Source organism: Cupressus sempervirens, chromosome 7 (assembly GCF_028749045.1).
Source record: "Cupressus sempervirens isolate cs-2001-9-10 chromosome 7, ASM2874904v1, whole genome shotgun sequence".
NCBI lineage: Eukaryota > Viridiplantae > Streptophyta > Pinopsida > Cupressales > Cupressaceae > Cupressus > Cupressus sempervirens.
The window spans coordinates 800,677,676-800,697,712 of record NC_143124.1 but is presented as its reverse complement, the minus strand read 5'-3'; the positions used below and the strand labels follow the sequence as shown (position 1 = coordinate 800,697,712).

Here is a 20,037-nt window from a genome sequence, read left to right as displayed (position 1 = left end):
AGAGGCTCACAACTAAGTGAATGTAGATGGTGGTTCTAGTGATTTCAAATATGCCTCTCTATAGGAAGCTTTCCAAATAACCTTTCCTCCATTGAAGAAAATAAACAACATCCCAATACAATGGCGCAGCCAAAATTTGGAAATCCCAAAGTATCATTGCCAAAAATGATAAAATCCTGAATGCAAGTCGCAATATGCACTAACAACATTGTTTGGGTTTTAATATGCCAAAAGGGAATTGTTTTAGGTTTCAACATGATCGTAAAGCACTTTATGTCTAAATTGAAAAGTCAACAAGATGACGCAGTGGTCAAATTCACCCAAATTCATTCCACATTCCTCTCGGGCTTGCCAATGGCAACCAAATTCGCTACAAATTCCTCTAAATTTGACCAAGGTCCGAAACAACGAATCCACAAGAATTCTGACGTCAACAAGTGAATTTGCAACAACTTCAAACCGACTTCGAATTTGAACGAATCAAATCTCGAATTTCATGATATCTAAACAAATACAGTAACTTAGATATTAATCCTAGTGAAAAATAGTATGTTCATTATAATTCAGAATTAGAAGAATGGGAATATAATGTAGGACTATTTAATTTAGCCAATAGGTGATTTCGATATGGGTCAGAAATAATGTCCCTATAAGATGCCTTCGGGACTTGTCCAAGATGGGATGAAGTTACCTCGAGGACTTGTTTAAGATGGGATTAAGGGCTTGGATCCACAAAATTTTTAAGGAGAACCGTTGAGTTTGGTGCCTAAGCAATCTTTTTACATCCTAAGTGGTCTACTCGACCAAGAATAATAATTAAAGCAAAACAAAACAAGTATATTTAGTATAAACACTGTCATCGAGGCCAAGAGGGTCAAAGTCCTGCTCTTGGATTTAGTATGGGATTTGCTTGGAGTAATTTATCATGACTCATGTTTTCTTTGAGATTTACATGTACCTATGTGTACTAATGATCACTTGTGGTTGCAGGATTCTATCAAAGAAGTAAATTTGGTAAATTATCTTCTTAACTCTAGTGAACTGTAAGGCATTATTCAAGAATGCATGTATTATGTGTCTACTGTAATGCCCCGTCAAGGGATCCAAAGAATTAACCTAGTATTTCACTAAGTTTGGTAGCATTTTTTTTTATTTTTAAAGTAACTACCACATGTAACTTATGCACAATAACGAAAGCAATAGCAATGTCCATCTAAAGAGTAAACTTAACATATACAATAGATTACATTCTTTAAGATCCCCTTAACATGAATTACTTACATGAATCCATCTAGTACAACATCCACATGAAATAATATGATAAGTCCAATGTTCAATTATTACATATCCAACTGCTCATTCATCCACTGTACATGTCACAGGGTATGAAGGCTTAAACTAATATACACATGTAGAATAAGGTACATCATCCTATTTCAATCCATGATACATCAAAGTAAAGATAATCACATGATACTCATGATACATCATCATAAAAGCCATTTACATCTATTAGAAAGATCAAATAAATAAACTAAGTGCATAGTTCCTCCCAACCGTTAATAACATCATTAGACCATTGTGGATCCTAGCCATCCCTCCGTGCGTAACATTCCAAGTACCGAAGAGATCATCGGTATTATCATAGTAGGAATGTCACTCCTAAACATCCTACTGACATAAAAAGTAAAGCATAAGATATCATCATCTAACATATGCTAATCATCAATGAAAGGATACATATCCACCATCACGAAGGACGCATTAACCACAAAGTCTCAATGAATCTCAAATGATAAGAGTGGAAAATACACTACCACCCGACCATGTGGTACCTAACTGGTCCACTCCCACCGTGCTGAGGAGATAATCTCAAGTCCCAAACAAGTTATCAAAACCACATAGCACACGACTCTAAAGTTTAGGAATCCTAAAAGTATACTAACTCAAAGGTTCCAATCACAAAACAGACATCTACTTCCCAGAGGCACACAATGACATGTAGGAACCCACTATGCAAGCAGGAAAGTGTCATCGCATTTATCTCGTACAAGTTACCCTGGCAGTTAGCTAAACTCCACGGGTCCATACAGATCTCATGCAACCACTAGTATCCTTTCATACTGACAAGGCATACTATGGAATGCAAGGTCGCAACCATGCGTTCTCTCTACTCCCATCCTAGCCTATACAAGCACTCAAGGCATGGGTGAGAACCAAAACTCTTATCTTTTTAGGTTCATTCAGTTAGTATTAAGTGTGTGAATGTTATCACTTATTAACCAACTTACAATGAGTTACCCTGGCAGCCTCTTAGGGCCCCAGCCCCCATTGCAAGCTACTTCCCGACACTAAATGCAGATATCCTACCCTAATGCTCATGGTATCATAAACATAAAGAAAGTCCACAAAATCACCATAATAAGGATCAACAAATATCCATGATTAAAAATATTTAAATATGCATAAAAGCATCAAATCACCATGAGCACATCCATAGAAAATCATGAACACAACAACTCTCTATTGGCAACTGAAGTATCACTGATAATCAAAATATCCATTGGTTCTCAATAACCAAAATATATCTCAAAATCATACTGATCGAAGACTCCAAAATGGTTGAGTCAAAACATGTCACATCATGACATCATCAATAATAAATCCACATATTAGTCCCATCATGGCGACTAGAATATATCCAAGGATAACTGATGGATGACCAAAATAACGGTTAAGTCAAGGGTTCTAGACATAAGAAATCTCAACTATAACAATCAGTATTCACAACCAATTCATAGAGCATTCCATCACATAATCATGGTTGGGTTTATAAAGATTGAATTAGAACATCATCAAGACATCACATTCACATAACCCCCAAGCCTCTGGTAGACATCCTCTATTGGTCAACACTAGTCAACCCAAAACCCAAAACATTAGCATAATGAATACACAAAGTAAACACATGTTCCAATTTTGCTAGTTTTCAAATTTGGAATTCATATGCAAAATCCCAGTTTTTTTGTATCCCAAGTTTAGAGAAAGAACATTTTCCTACGTTTTTCCATGTATTAATTTCTGGATGGATTAAAAATTCCCTCTAAACTTCAGTTTCCAATCATAACATTTAAAAGACGTTTCCACTAACTTAACTTTCATATGCTTCATATATCTTATAATATTAAACTATTAATTCATAATAGTTAAAACTATAAAATTACAAAACTATTCATCATTAAAAAGAGATGGATTTATAAATCTTTTATTAACAACTTTAAATCTTTTAATATATATATATATATATATTACATATATACATATATATATATTTATATTTAAACATATACATACGTACATATATAATATAATATTTATTATTTTTTTTGCATTTTATAAAAAACGGAACCGAATTTTATTGATTTCGATTCATAAAGGAAATCGATTTAAAAAGTTTCCATAGGACAAAGCCGAATCGATTATGCCGTCGGCTGTCACTGTGGTGACTATTGCTGCGGGTACCCTGCGACCATTGTAGTCGCGGGTACACTGCGCAGCAGGTACTGCGTGCTCCTTAAATACATGGGTACGGGGTGTGAATTCCACCCCCACCCAACATGCATTAGTTTTTATTAAATCAAACAATCGCCGCACGATTTAATAAGTTGTGATTCCACCATAATAAGGGTGCAATTATATAAATACATATTATATGTATGTATGTATGTATGTATGTATGTATGTATGTATGTGTATGTATATATATATATATATATATATATATATATATATATATATATAACAAGGTTTATGTATATATATAATATATAGAATCTCAGATTGTTTATAAAATTACAAGCTTTCATTTTCAGAACCTCTCTATGAACTTGTTATTTTAAGAATTTCTCTGATGACTAATTCTAATGGGTTTGTCCATGAAATTGCAACCCTAGTCCATATTATTTTCAGATCTAAACATATAGAATCCTTAAATAAAACTTAATTGCCCCAAATTGAAAATGCACAATGAAGACATATGGAAAATAAGAAGAAGACAGGGGAAAGCAAGATGCAGAAGTATCATAATGAAATCACAAGAATCTACCCGGATTCTGATGCTAAACTCGCTTATCCTCAGACAACCTGCAGAGCAAGCTTCCCTTCTTCAGAATTTTCCCAAATCCTCCAATGCCTCAACTATTCTCCACGCTAACCATACTATCCACGCTATCTCCCCGCTATCCCCAAGCTATTAAGGAATGCTCGAATATAAAGAGCTTTCGGATAACCCTAGAATGCTTCTAGAATCAGCTGGAAGAAATTGCCAACTAAGCACGGACCTATTTCCAGCCTTTTAGATAAGCCCTAAGGTTGTAGACACCATGTGCTTAATTGATGCACTAACCCCCATGTTGTTAACACATGAAAAATAGGGAACTGCATTATTTCCCATGCAAACTTATAACTCCAATACCTTTTAAATTGATTTCCATTTAAATATTTATAACTCCCACTTTAATCTTCATAACTTTTATTTTAATTTTTTTATAACTTTTATTATTAATATTTGTTTATTAATTAATTAATATTTTATAATTTATTATTTATTTTAATTTCTAATTTTCTTTTAATTTAATTCTTTTCTCTCAATTAATTCTCCTTTAATTAATAATCAAAATATCAAAATCATGATATTTAATCTCTCAAATAATTAATTTGTTAATTAAATCTATTTATTAAAACTTAGTTAATAGAAAATTCACCATGGACCTTCATGATAAAATATGAGAACCCATCATAGAACAATTCATACCAAATCAGTCTAAAAGATTAAAAATTACAAAATATGTCATCCGACACATTCAGTGGGTACTCAACTCAGATACTTGTCCTAACTCACTAGGACAAATGGTTTTAGGGTTTGGGATTTGGACTTGAGAATTTATCTCCCCTCTCTTATCATTGAGATAGTATAATAGGGTACGCTCATCCTAGCAATTCAGGGAAGTCAATACCTGGTACCTGCAACCTGCAGAAAAGCCTTGTATGTACATACAAAATATATAGTGCTAAGCTAAATAGGCAATGGCAGGAAGTGGTGCATCGTGTAGATCCCGACTAAGAAGGTGACTACGACTCCCTTCCTTAACCACATCAGAAATGCCATACAATAAGAAAAAACGCACACCATACACATGCAAGTATGGGGTAAGTATCCATAATAAAGCACATAAGATAATCAACCATCTAACTAATCATCAACAGTAACTGAAAACAATATAGTGATCATCATACATACATGAAATGTGAAGTCTAAATGATCTCATCACATGATAACTGAATCCATAATATAATGTCTGATAGTGTCAAAACAATACCACTAATCCATCTACATAAACTAGTCCATCAAAGTCTGATAACAATAGCAATAATATGTCCAGAGAAGAAGTGAACGAGGGTAGGCACTACATCTACATCGTGTCTGCTTCATCTTTTTATGCTTGCTTCATGTTTCTATGCATTCATGTGTCTTCTTCGTCTTTTTATGTGTCTACTTCATGTATGACTTTTGTTTTCATGCATACTCCATGAAGCCCTTATGCTTTCCTCCATTCAAGTTTATGCTTTACGAGAAAAGTTATGAATATATGTTTTTGCTTGATGATAAGAAAATTTTGAGGGGGGAAGACTATGATATCCCTATGAAAATAAAGTATAAATAAAATAATAACAATAATAATATAATATTAATAATAGTCAATATATTAAAATTTTGAGAATTAAATATTATTATATAAAATGATAAAACATAATATTTAAATTAATAATTGTAATATATAAGTGAATATATTGTGCCTTATATAATAAGTTATTGATTCTTCTTGAAAACCCCCAAGTGCAGAATCAAATGCGGATAAGTTATGCATGTGTTTGGAAGCCCTGTGCAAGTTGGCCAAAAGTTAACCACAGGCCTCCGGTCTCTAGCTTCCAAATGCATCTGGAAGCTTGTGGTTGGTTTCCAACCAACTTCCATAGGGCATCTGAATGCATCCAAGAGCACTCGTGGACCCAACGGCCAAAACAATGAAAAAAAAACCAAAAAACACTTTCTTTCTTTTTTGATAGGTAAACGGTCGAAGCCTAGGTTATTTATTATTATTATTAAGACTAATTATTATTATGTGTTAATCGTAAGTAGATTCAAACACAAGACCTCTCTGATGAGAGGCTCACAATTTACCAATGCATTGTAGGCTCTTGTCTCAAAAAACACTTATGTTGCCCAATATGCACATGTTACAATTGATTTTTTAAGGTTTTTTTTTTGCTATGAAACCCTAAAATGACCCTAAAAGTGAATGTTGAAGCATTCACAACTAATTTTGGAACTTTGTTTCCACCTACATTCACTTCTCATTTGGTCTCTAGTTTGCATTGCCTCAGCATTTTCGAAAAGGATTGATCGAAGAGTGAGAGATAGCTTTCTCAAAGGAGTTTAACTTATTCAAGGTAAGGGATCAATCTCATTCTTGAGTATTTTGATGAAATTTTTTCAATTTTGATGAATTTTTCAAGTTTTTTTTTTTCAAAAGATATAAAGAAGAAAGTTTGGATATCTATTTTAGTAATTTTTTTTCACTTCTTTCCACTTGTATGCATGATGTTCATAGTTGTTAGCACCTAATTATAATTTATTTATTTTCTTATAGAATAGGTTGCAAAAACTAGGCAAGAATGGATACCAGTGGTAGTGCTTGTCAAAGTTTAGTGGGGGTCAAGGATTGCAAGGGACTAATAATTTCAAAATTGATATAGGTTCTCCTTTGTGGAGACATACAACATGGATATCATAGGTTGCAAGAGGTGGCTCATACTATTGGAAGTGCAATTATTGTCAAAGTAACAAAAGAAAACCTTTCAATGCTCATATTCCTGGGTGAAGCTTAATTTTGTGGGTCCTGTTAGCAAAGGATTTTGAATGTGTAAAGGCAAAAATGGTACTACGATGACTAGTGCAAAAATATTTTCATTTGTAAGAGAACAAGAAGTTGATGATGAATTGAGCAATAGATCAAAAAACAGCTACCATCAAGGTCCATCCTCAAAGAGAAAGATGCATGCACCCATTGAACCAATTGCATCCTCCCAACACCCATTCCTGCATGTAACTGTGCAAGGAGAGGATGAGGAAGAAGTGGGAGTTTCAACTTGCAAAAGAGGCCCATTGCACACTGCATTTAAAATGGATGCAAGAGACCATGCTAATGAAGCTACTGAATGTTTCCTCTATGCAAATGGGCTTCCTTTCAACATGATGAGATCACCATATTGGAAGGAAATGGTGGCAGCATTAAAAAAATCACCAGCTGACTACACAAGACTGGGGTATGAAAAGGTCTATACGACTCTATTGCAACAAGAGAAGACACATATAGAGAAAAACCATCTACCAATAAAAAAATCTTGGACACTTCGGGTCTAAGTATTATGTCAGATGGTTGGAAGGATACAAGAGACTAACCACTGATTAATGTGATTGCAGTTTCCCCCAAAGGGGTAATGTTTTCAAAGCTTGTTGATTGTAAGGGGCAAGTGAAGGATTTTGAATTCATTTCTAGGATTCTCATCAAGGCCATCGAGATGGTGGGTAATGAGAATGTGCCATTGGTGATGATAGACAATGCCAAAAATTGTAGGGGTGCGGGTGCTTCAGTTGAGAGTTGGTATGACCATATTTTTTGGACCCCCTGCACTGTTCACTTCCTTAACTTCATCATGCAAAAGATTGGCACTCAAATAGATTGGGTGAAGAAAATATACCAGGTGGGGGAGGAGATACAAATGTTTGTGACAAACCACCACATGTCACAATCTATTTTTAGAACATACTCCAAATTGGAGTTGTTGAAGGTAAATTGATTTTTTTTAATTACTAAGTTTCATGAATTTATAATTTAGTTTAAAATTAAAATTAATAATTTTATTGTCAATTGACATATTGTTAACTTGCTTAGGTTGTTGAGACCTGTTTTGCATCTCATACAATTGTTATGAGACGACTCCTCAAGGTAAAAGATGCATTAAACCAAATGGTCATCGATAATCAATGGGGCATATGGAAGGCCTCAAATTCAGAAAGAGCACAAAAGGTCAAGGATTTGGTCTTGAATGAGAGTTGGTAAGCTCGTGTGGCATATGTATTGGATTTCAATGAGCCCATCATGACTGTGCTCCACTTTGCTGATACAGATACACCTTTCTTGGGGGATGTGTATGATGGCATGAACACCATGGTTGAGAAGGTAAAACATTCTATACAAACACATGAGAGTGACACCACACAAAGTGAAGCCTTATGCAATCAAGTGGAAGCAATTATCCCCCATCATTGGAATAAGATGACTAACCGCATTGCACCTCCTTGCATATACCTTATCTCATAGGTACTATAGTGAAGAGGTATTTGGTATGTTGGGTAGAGTTGCACCATTTGTAGATGAGGAGGTTGTTGAGGGGGTGCCACAAAGCTCTTACAAAACTCTTCCCACTAGAAGAAATGCATGAAAAAGTGAGGGTAGAATTTGGGTTGTTTGCTTCGGGGTTAAAGCATTCTCCATTTGCACTAAAGGACCAAAATAGAATGGGAGCTATCACATTGTGGTACATGTATGGTCAACCTTTCAAGAATCTTCAACCTCTTGCAATCAAGGTCCTATTACAAGTTTTTAATTTTGTTTTGTTTTAAAATTTTATTTTATACTAGCATTCTAGAATTTAGTGTTTCACACATTGTTTAATTTTTTTATTTTTTTTCATTTGTATGTTCTGTGACAACTATCTAGGTTGCTACTTCTTCTGCAACTGAAAGGAATTGGAGTACATACTCTATCCATTCAATGAAGTGCAACCAGTTGGGCTCTGGGAAAGCTGAGGACTCGGTCTTCGTCCACACCAACTTGTGTCTTTTGTCACGTAAGAATGATCACTACAAGGAAGGGGCAACAAAGCTTTGGGATGTAGCCCTTGAGCGTGCAGATTTGGATGCAACACTTCATGATCTTACTACACTCAGAGATGGTGATGATGATAGTGTGGTACGTGGTGCATCGAACATAAGGGGAACTATGTTTGGTTCAAATTATCTTTCAGTAGTTGGAAATGATGATGAGAATTTGGATTTTCTTGCAAATCCTTATGATTCAGACTCTAATGTATGTTAGCTGATTGAATCTTCAATTATTAAGTAAGTTTTTATTTTGATGGAATCTTGAACATGACCTATTTGAACTTATTGTCTAAGAGACTAAGACTAAACTCTAATGTTGGATAAGCACATATTGATATATCATATGAATTTTGCAATATCTTGAATTTTGATAAAAGGTTAAGTATCAGAGTCATATTATCAAATGATTTGTTTTTGTATATTTCTTGCATTTCTTTCCATATATATATATATATATATATATAAACACATTTCCTCCCACATCCGTATCTGAATCTGTAACTTAGCTTATATGTATAATAATATTAATAAATAATATTATTAATAATAAGAAATATAACTAATATAATTTATATATTATTAAAATATATACGTTATTAATATAATATATATATTATTAATTATAAAAAAACTTGACTTTTCTAGAAGAAAACTATATATATATATATATATATATATATATATAGAGAGAGAGAGAGAGAGAGAGAGAGAGAGAGAGAGAGAGAGAGAGAGAGAGAGAGTGTTTTAACATTGAGAAAGGATATTCAAATATGGAAAAGTATGAAAGAAAATACAAGAAACTAGTCTGCAATGGAGAAATATAAATAAATTAAGGAAGGTTCCAGTAGGAGACATTACATTGATATAAAATAATCCCCATGGACTGTGCATAACCCTACCATCAAGATCAATATAAATCAAGTTGGGCCGGATGCAAATTTCTCAGGTCTCATGGCCCCAATTTATTATAGCTTCATAGATTATCTTCAAGTAGAACTCCAAGTTACAAATTTTTTTTCCAGTTCTCAAAAGCATTAATTTTGATTTATCATTGTGTCCACATATACATGTTCTGATTCTGTAAAGCAACATCATCTATTGTTTTGGCACATCAGTGACTGTTTATGCTTCTTTCTTTTGCATAAGGAACTTATATTGCTCCTGATTGATGACTGAGTATGGTTAGTGTTTAATTCCAACAGAGTGTTTAACTGGTGCATGATTTTTCATTTGCCTTTTTTATGCTCTAGTTTGGATGGTGATTTATGGATCACTCCAGTCTTCTTTTCTTATTGCATGATGAACTTCAAGATAACTAATTTAAACTTCATCGTAATTTATGTTGTAAAGAGTGGTTTTCTATTGTATAAATCATGCATTGATAGACATTTTGTAATGATCAATGATTAATTCAATTCATTGTTCAGTTCTATTTTCTTCTAAATTTTTATTTCTAAAGTATTATGTTTCCTTTCCTAGCTAGATCTATGCAGCCATAGTGTATAGTTCTGCAAATTCTGAGTCTTCAATCAGACTTATATTTCAGATCTGAGTTTGGCTGAGAATGATCTTCTTAATATTATCAATATTTAGTTTTTTGTTGAAGGTATATCTTATCTTGAATATCAATCCAATGCTCTATTTCCAATATGATAATATATAATACTGCAGACTTATTGATTGTTGGAAGTGAGATGCTAATAGGAGCAGACTATTGTGAATTGTGTGTCCTCTAATCTACATTCACAACTGAACATATATCTTGCTAGAGGGTGTGTCCCTCAACGGACATAACCCTTCACTTGACATTAATTATACCTCTTCCTAAGTCGGCAATTTCAAGAGACTTGGTTTAGGATTTAACTAACTAAACATTAGTTTAGCCAAACACAAACAAAGACATCTCTATGAAAGTTGTCGGCACCTATAGGATAAACAAGTATAAATATTAGATGTCAATCTTAAGATATATTAACACTAAGAGAAGTACGGTCTATACTGTCAGATCTGTAGGATTATTTAGGTTAGAATTTTAACACTCCCTCTTAACCTGATAATCCTACAGAGAGATTTATATCTAGCTATCATCAATACAGATGAGTAAGCAAGTATTAATACTCTATATCTATCTATCTCTTATGTGGTATCATAGAACACATGATACAAAGTCATATTACTTAAACTTGTGATATGAAAAATCATTGACACTAGTGATATTATACAGGATAAATCTGAAGGGTAATCTCTTCATTTATCCAAGTTATGATTTTATAGAAACTAGTATCATAACATGATCTTGAGTTTTAAGATCTACTAGAATATAGGGTAAACTTAGAGAATACCAAGATTCTTCCTTTATCCAATTTGTGACCCATGAACATAACAATGTCAACATCACAATATGATCTTGAACTCATCTAGATCTTAGAGTAGATCTCTACTATTTAGCAGATTATCTAAGAGATTGTCACCTCTCATAATGTTTTATATGAGTATTTATTATTTTCAGAGATCGTCACCTCTTAAAATAATGAATACAAGTGAATACAAATGGTGGAGCCCATAACAGTCAATAGCCTAGCAAAATAAAATTATTTTATTAATAATCAAAAGAGTACAAATGGATTATAACTCAATCATACCAAGTATCCTCCTAAAATGTTCTATCTTTACTCTAGATAGAGTTTTGGTGAGTATGTCTGCTCTTTGATCTGCAATACAAATTTATTCCAATTTTACAGAATTCCTATCTACCATATTTCTCACATAATGGTAAGAAATTTCAATATGCTTGGATTTGTCATGGAAAACTAGATTCATCGAGAGCTTGATGGAACTCTGATTATCACAATGAATGATCATAGGACTCATGGCTTACCCAAATAATCCCACAAGTAACTTCCTTAGCCATACTGCTTCTCAAGAGGCCATCGCTACTACAATGTATTTTTCTTCTATGGAGCTTTGAGCTACTGAAGATTGCTTTCTACATATTCATGAAATCATAGCTGATCCTAAACTAAAACAATATCTAGAAGTGCTTTTCATGTCTTTAACACTTCCACCCCAATCTAAATTGATGAATCCATGCAAGTCTAAAGCAACTTTCTCATATTTGAGTCCATAATTAAGAGTGTCTTGTAGGTATCTCATAATGTGTTTAACAACAACTAGGTGAATCTCCTTAGGTTCACACATAAACTGACTTAAGGCATGAACAGCATAGAAAATATCAGATCTTGTATTTACTAGGTACACCAGGGACCCAATCATTTGCCTGTAGAGAGTAGAATCTATTAGAGGTGATTCTGCAGCGGCTTCTTTAAGTTTATGCAAATTGGTCTCCATTAGAGAAGACATAGACTTGCAATTCCACATTCCAAATTTCTTCAAGATATTTAAAGTGTACTTTCCTTGATTCAATATGATACTATCAGCACTCTATCATACTTCCAATCCTAGGAAGTAACAGAGAAGATCCAAGTCTTCCATCTTGAATTCTCTGGTTAGATCTTTCTTGCACTGATCTATAAGATGATCATCACCTGTGATTAATAAATCATAAACATACAATATCAATATTACCATACCATCTTTATCTCTTTTATAATATAAGTTTGGATCAGCTTCATTCTTAGAGAATCCTAAGCCGGTGAGATATTTATCAATCCTTTCATACCAGGCCCTGGGAGCCTATTTAAGCCTATAAAGAGCTTTCTTGAGTTTGCAAATAAAGGCGTTAGGATCATGGGTTTCAAATCCTTCTTTCTGAAATCTTTTCATTGAGAAATATTGTCTTTACATCCATCTGATATACCTTCCATCACTTAGATGCAGCAATTGCTAAGACAGCTTGAATGGTAGTATATATGGCAACAGGAGCAAAGGTTTCTTCATAATCAATCCCTTCTTTCTAAGAAAAACATCTGGCTAAAACTTTGGCTTTATATTTCTCAATACTCCCATCAGTAGCCTACTTTATCTTGAATATCCATTTGGAAGAAACAAAGGATTTTCCTTTTGGTCTTGGAACCATTTTCCAAACATCATTTTTCATAATTGATTGATATTCTTCTATCATAGCTTCTTTCCAAGCTGGATGTTTAATAGCATCAGAAGGATTGGTTGGCTCTATTTTGGATAAATCAATCATATTTTTTTTATAACCAGAGAATCTTTTAGGTCTTTTACTTTCTCTAACTAATCCAGAAGGTGCAACATAATCTTGAGCTACTTCAACTATTTTTATGGCCCAAAGTGGTCTTTTCTTTGAATTTTTCTCAAGGTTCATATTTTCATTTTTGACCTCTTCTAGGTTCTCCCTCTGGGATTCAGAATTTGATAAAGGAGAAGGTTCATTGGAACTTAAGGCTCTTATTTATGCAAGATCTTCCTCAAAGATTACATCTCTACTAAGTTCAATAGTTTTTTGTCTACGTATGAAAATTCTATATGCTTTAGAAGTTTCACTATACCCTACAATGATACCTTTCTTACTAGATGGTTCTAATTTGGTTCTCTTTTCTTTTGAAATATGAGTGTATACAAGACATCCGAAAATTTTAAGATGAATTATATTGGGTTTTACTTTAGTAAATACTTCTTTAGGGGTTTTATCTTTAAGATAGGAGTGAGGGCTTCTATTTTGAATGTATACAGCAGTACAAGAGGCTTCTGCCTAGAAATAGTATTCTAGATTTTGGTCAAAAATCATCTCCCTTGCAACTTCTATAATTGTCCTGTTCTTTCTTTTAGCTACCCTATTTTGTTCTGGGTTATAAGGAACAATGTACTCCCTCTAGATCCTTGATTCTTTACAAAACCTTTTAAATAAGTCTAAGGTATATTCTCCTCCATATCTATTCTAAGGGTTTTAATTTTATGTCCTGAAAAATTTTTAGTTAATGCTTGAATTCTTTAAATCTTTGTAGGATTTCTTCTAATTCTTTGCATTTTAAAAAGTAAATCCATGTTTTCCTAGAGAAGTCATCTATGAACAAGACATAATACCAGAATCCTCCAAGGGAGGGAATAGACATAGGTCAACATAAATATGAATTAATTGATTCTAGTACATTATTTGTTTTTCTAGTACTATCATGGAAAGGACTTCCAGTACTTTTACCTAGGGCACACCCTTTGCAAATACTAGGGTGATCTTTATTTAATTTTGGTAATATGGTAACCATCTTTTCCATAGTTGATAAAGTTTTAAAGTTTAGGTTCCCTAATCTTTTGTGCCATATTTCGTTTGAATCTTTAGCTTCATGAACTAGGGCTTGAATGGATCGACTGGATTCTATATTCAATTCACACAAATATCCCTTTCTTTGACCACTTAATTTAGCTTTCTTGATGGAAGAGTTCTTAGCCCAAGTTAATAATTTTCCATCCACGAACACAACATTGTGTCCATCTTCAAGTGTTATTATTGAGATTAGGTTTCTTTTAATCCCTGGTACATAGAGTACACCTTTAAGAAGAAGAGTATTTCTTGTTTTTAGTTTCAAAGTGCAGTTTCCAATTCTGTCAACTGAGTGTACAAAGTTATCACCAATAGTAACTTCACCGTTAACTTTCTCCAATAAGGAATCTAGAGTTTATTTGTATCTCGTTATATGTCTAGAAAATCCACTATCTATTACCCATGCCTTATTTGAGATTTCATTTGACAGAGAGGAATACAAAACACGATTCTCCAGATCATAAGTCTCTTCTTCTCTAATGACATTTCTACAATTTGCCTGTTGTTTGGAGTTTTTCGGCCAATTAGATCTATAGTGTCCAAATTTTTCAAATTTGAAACACTTTATTTTAGATAGATCTTTCTTGGGCTTTCCATTCTTCTGATTTTCCCTTTTCTTCTTGAAGTTATTTTTCTTGCCTTTATAGGAGTTTGATTTAAGAACATAAAGTTCTTCATCTTCTACTTTTGGTTTTCCTCCTTTCTTTAGCTTTCTTGACTCTTCTTGAAGGCAATCATTCTTGAGCCTGTTAAAGTCCGGAATTTGATATCTAACACTTATTCCTTGTGCAAAAGTTTCCCATGATTTTGGCAAACCATCTATGGCCATGAGCATTAGTTCGGTGTCATTAATGATGGTTTCTATGCTTGACAATTCATCTCTAATGCCAGCAACTCTTAGGAAATAAGAGTTTATTGATTCTCCTTTCTTTATCTGGATATAATTCAATTGTCTTTTTAATGCAAGGACCCTAGTTGCATTGTTTACTTCAAATGCATTCCGTAATGCATTCATCATATCATAGGCAGTTTGGTGTTTTGTAAGCATAGGTACGATATCATTCGTAACTCCATCCAAGATGATTTCAATGGATTTTATATTTCCATTGGTCCATATGGATTTGTGAGGTTCAACTGGTGGCTATTTGGATGCTCCATCGACAAATTTTTTAACATTGTTTTCTTCAAGAATCATCAAGATTTTGAATTTTCATGCTTCAAAGTGCTCCTTCCCATTGAATCTGTCCTCAGGCCTGATTGTATATGCCATAGTTTGTAGACTCAAACTCAGAGAGTACTTTGCAAGCCCAAAATTTTCAACTCGAAAAAAACTCGGCATATACTCGACAAAAAATCAGGAAAACTCAGCAACTTAGAAAGTACCAAAATTTAAAATCTCTTAAAGAAACATTTTTTTTTGTAGAATACAATTACAAAATGTATTAAATTAGTAATTGACATTTCAATACAAGAAATGTGTAGTTTTATAGCACTAAAATGATGTGGAAAATGTATCTAATCCAATGTTTTCCCTGCATCAACATTTTTACCTACATTTTTTAACATCTATAAATACACGAGAGTTGAACTTGAGAGTACTCACCCAGCAAAAAAATTTGGGAGTACTCAGCAACTCTGAGAGTACTCGGAGAGTTTGCAAACTATGGTATATGCCATTGGAAATGGAGGACAACTACTGAATATATAAAAGGTTTGATTACTGAAAATTTACAGAGCCCTAGATCTGATAACTTAGCTCTGATACATCAGACTTATATTTCAGATCCAAGTTTGGCTGAGAATGATCTTCTTAATATTATCAATATTTAGTTTGTCGTTGAAGGTATATCTTATCTTGAATATCGATCCAATGTTCTATTTTCAATCTGATAATATATAATATTGCAGATTTATTGATTGCTGGAAGTGAGATGCTTATAGGAGCAGACTGTTGTGAATTGTGTGTCCTCTAATCTACATCCACAACCAAATACATATCTTGCTAGAGGGTGTGTCCCTCAAGGGACATAACCCTTCACTTGACATTAATTATACCTCTTCCTAAGTTGGCGATTTCAAGAGACTTAGTTTAGGATTTAACTAACTAAACATTAGTTTAGCCAAACACAAACAAAGACATCTCTATGAAAGTTGCCGGCACCTATAGGATAAACAAGTATAAATATTAGATGTCAATCTTAAGATATATTAACACTAAGAGAAGTACGGTCTGTACTGTCAGACCTGTAGGATTATTTAGGTTAGAATTTTAACACATAGTTGCAAAATTTTACAAGAATGAATGTGTATTTGCAGTATAGTGAGATATAATTTCACATATTTAAATTTGTTAGTGAAGTTTGGTCTGATTCAGGTCCTGTGATTTTCAGATCAAAATATACATGGGAGATGGTTGGACTCTAGACTTCAAGAAAACAGATTTTGACACCTATTCTCCCCCTGACTTTTATACCAGGGTAACAACATGTTTGTCTAGTAGAAAATCTTAACATAAATGAGTTAAGTTCTTTCAAGAAGTTTATGATGTATGCAATTGCATTGCTTGTAAATTGTGAATCTACAGGTTGGGATTGCTGGTGTGCCTTCTGATACAATCATGGAAAAGACAGAGACAATTGAAGATAACTGGGCCCCACACTAGAATGAAGAATCTGAGTTCCCTTTCACTGTTCCTGAATTAGCTTTGCTTCGAGTGGAAGTCCACGAGTATAATGTGTCTGAGAAAGATGATTTCGCTGGTCAAACATGCCTACCTGTCACAGAATTGAAGAACGGGATTCGCACGCTTCCTCTATTTGATAAGAAAGGAGTAAAATACAAGGCTGTAAAACTTTTGGTGCGAATTGAATTTGTTTCAGTTTAACTATCATTCTTACAATAGGACGAGTTTAACTATCCTCTATTTCGAGCCCTGAGACTTGATTGCTTATACTTGTGATGCAACCATTGCCAATCATATTTCATGTTAATGTTAGTCACCAAAATGTACGTCATGAATTGAGACATGCTACATTTACTTTTCCAATTAGTTATACTAAATGTTGGTGCCATTCTTTGGTTTTCACTACATTTTCCGAAACGCCATCATTATAAAGTGTTCGTTGTAATTGCGTTTGGATCCTTCTGAAAGATCAATGGATAATTTAACTCTCATTAGAAACTGGTTCTTGTGACCCACTATTCAACCAATAAATTTAACTAAAAACCTACATTCTTGAATAAACTTAACTAAAAAACTACATTCTTGATTCTAATAACAATATTACAATTGAACACTCCATAGAAAATATTTCCTACATATCAATTAAAACAATATCAGTTTGTAATGTTACATTTAGATCATATTATGTCTCTCTTTGTAATGTTATAATATGCTAATATCAATCTACCATTATTGCATTTCTACAAACTATATTATGCGGGGGGTTCTCAGAACTGTTACTATACCATTGTCTATGGGCCTTGGGATGGGCATAAATAAAGTTTCCCATATGCTTGGATGATTTATTTGCTAGATGTAAAGCGTCATTGCTAACCACAATTATAATTACCCTAGCTTTGTTGTATTGCCTAAGACTGCTATCATTTTCCATCTATTGATTTAAACGTGGATGTGTTGCAGAGATAGTAAGGCTGATACTTCAGAGGCGTTGTTTCTGCAACATGACGAAGCTCATTATGATTATGCGTGACATCCACGGTGCTACTCCATTGCATTTGGCTGTTCATGGGAGGAACGTAAAAATTGTGAGTGAAATTTTAAACACAGAATTCACTTGGGGGTTTTTCAAGAATATATTTAACAAAAACTTAATGACAAAGAAGGATAAGTTTGGAAGGTGTGCAGTACATTTGGCAACAATCATGGGTGATAAGGAGATGATGAATGAATTCCTATCTAAAATGCCTTATTGCACTGAAATTTATAGTAAGGACCTTAAGACTGCTCTACACTTTGCCGTAGAACACAATCAATTTGAGATACTGAAGATGCTTCTCCCTCAAGACAAGATAGAAGAAATGGCAGAAGTGGTGAAATACGACCGAGACATTTCTGGAAATACTCTGCTACACTTGGCCATCATCAATGGAGTGGATCCAGAGGTTTGGGGTTTTATAAACGCAGCTTTAATTTTTTCTCTTTTACAAACATTATGATATTGAAATACTTCTACCTTTTTCCTTTGCTTTCCACTGTAGTGAAATTATTAAGATAATGTTATATATAGCTAGTAGAATCTGTTGTGCAAAATTATCTTTGCACAATTGACATCAGAAGCTATACATAATAACATCATAAAATTACATGTCAAACACTATTAAGATACTAATAATAAGATTGTATCCCTTCCTTACTTTGCAGCTTGTAGAATATCTCTTACCATTTGTAGATGTGAACGCTATCAACAGTGAAGGACTTCGAGCAATTGACAAAGTTGATCCTGTAGCTTTTGAAAATGAGTCCAATTCAACCAAGATCACCTGGATCCCGGAAGAGATCGGAGGATCTCGAAGTTATATAGGAAGTTCCAGAGCTTCAAAATCAAATCCACTGCATTTCAAAGAAGAAAGCAAAGGAATTGAGAGAATAATGGACGTGGACACTCTTGTGGCATCACTCATTGCAACCATCACATTTGCAGCCATGTTTACTGTACCAGGTGGAATTGATGATAATGATAGTGATAGTGGAATTAATAGTAAGAGTGTAAGAGTTTCCCCTGCACATGGTCATGGTGGAGATGTTTCTATGAATACTAATAGTGGAGTTGCTCGACTCACATTGAACACTCTATTTCAAGTGTTCTTGTTCTCTGATAGCCTTGCCATGTTTGCTTCCCTCACAGTTGTTATTGCCTGGTTATTTCGAGAACGTTTACAAACAAAGCTTATTGAAGATCGATCATTGATAGCCAATTTATCAGTTTTGAGCTTGGGGACCTCCGTAGTTTCCACTGGACTTGCATTCTTGAGCGCAACCATCCTCATCACGATACCCTCTGCCCAAAACTCTGCAAATACAGAGCATCAGGGCAAATATAGATTGTTGTTATGGGGTGAGGTGTTCACAGCGTTTTCTGCAGCGGCTCTTTCGCTCATTTTCCTCTCAATTTTGTGGGCAATCGAGTATCATTTCAAATCAACAGCCGAAATTCGAACCCGACTTAGGATGCAACTTAAAGAAGCCCTCGTCCATATAATCCCACCGTTTGCTATTGTATTGGGGATTATTATTGGTTATGGGTTTACTAAAGTTTGAAAGAACAGTGGACAATATGTTTTCTCTAAGCCTTCATTTGATTTCATTAAAAAGTAATATAAAAACTGTTTTAAACAGAGTATAGTTCTGGTATCATAAATCATTCTATCTACAATAACTAAATTTATTCTTATTGATGTTACCGTAAATCGCATATTAACCTTATTTTATTAAGGTAATTCAGGCTGTGAAATTGGTTGAGTTTTAGTGACATCCTCTTAAATCATGATTAGAGTCCAAAAATAAAGCCTCAAATTGTAATATTATTAATCAATCAACTTGACACTTAATGCATTTATTGGAGAAAATATCAAATCATATATATATATATATATATATATATATATATATATATATATATAATTATTCTTATATACCATTAGATGTTTGTCATAAGAGGAAGAATATTGTATAGCATTAGAGTCACTCTGGGAGAAATAAATAACACTAATAATTGGTTCATAAGGCACAACACTTGGTGAAGGTTTTGCAAATGGGGTTGCA

General features: G+C 33.7%; 1 protein-coding gene and 1 long non-coding RNA gene across 2 annotated transcripts; both read left to right on the top strand.

Moving 5' to 3' along the window:
• The first annotated feature begins 16,634 nt into the window (after window positions 1–16,634).
• LOC149549804 (uncharacterized) lies at window positions 16,635–17,136 on the top strand. Its single transcript, XR_016354499.1, has 2 exons — window positions 16,635–16,729; window positions 16,837–17,136. It is a non-coding gene; the product is annotated as an uncharacterized LOC149549804 (long non-coding RNA).
• An 800-nt stretch (window positions 17,137–17,936) lies between these two features.
• On the top strand, window positions 17,937–19,610 carry LOC149549803 (uncharacterized). Its single transcript, XM_089794380.1, has 2 exons — window positions 17,937–18,377; window positions 18,637–19,610. The coding sequence occupies exons 1-2, from the start codon at window positions 17,937–17,939 to the stop codon at window positions 19,531–19,533; spliced, it is 1,338 nt and encodes a 445-aa protein (XP_089650506.1). The 3' UTR covers window positions 19,534–19,610.
• The last annotated feature ends 427 nt before the right edge of the window (window positions 19,611–20,037 follow it).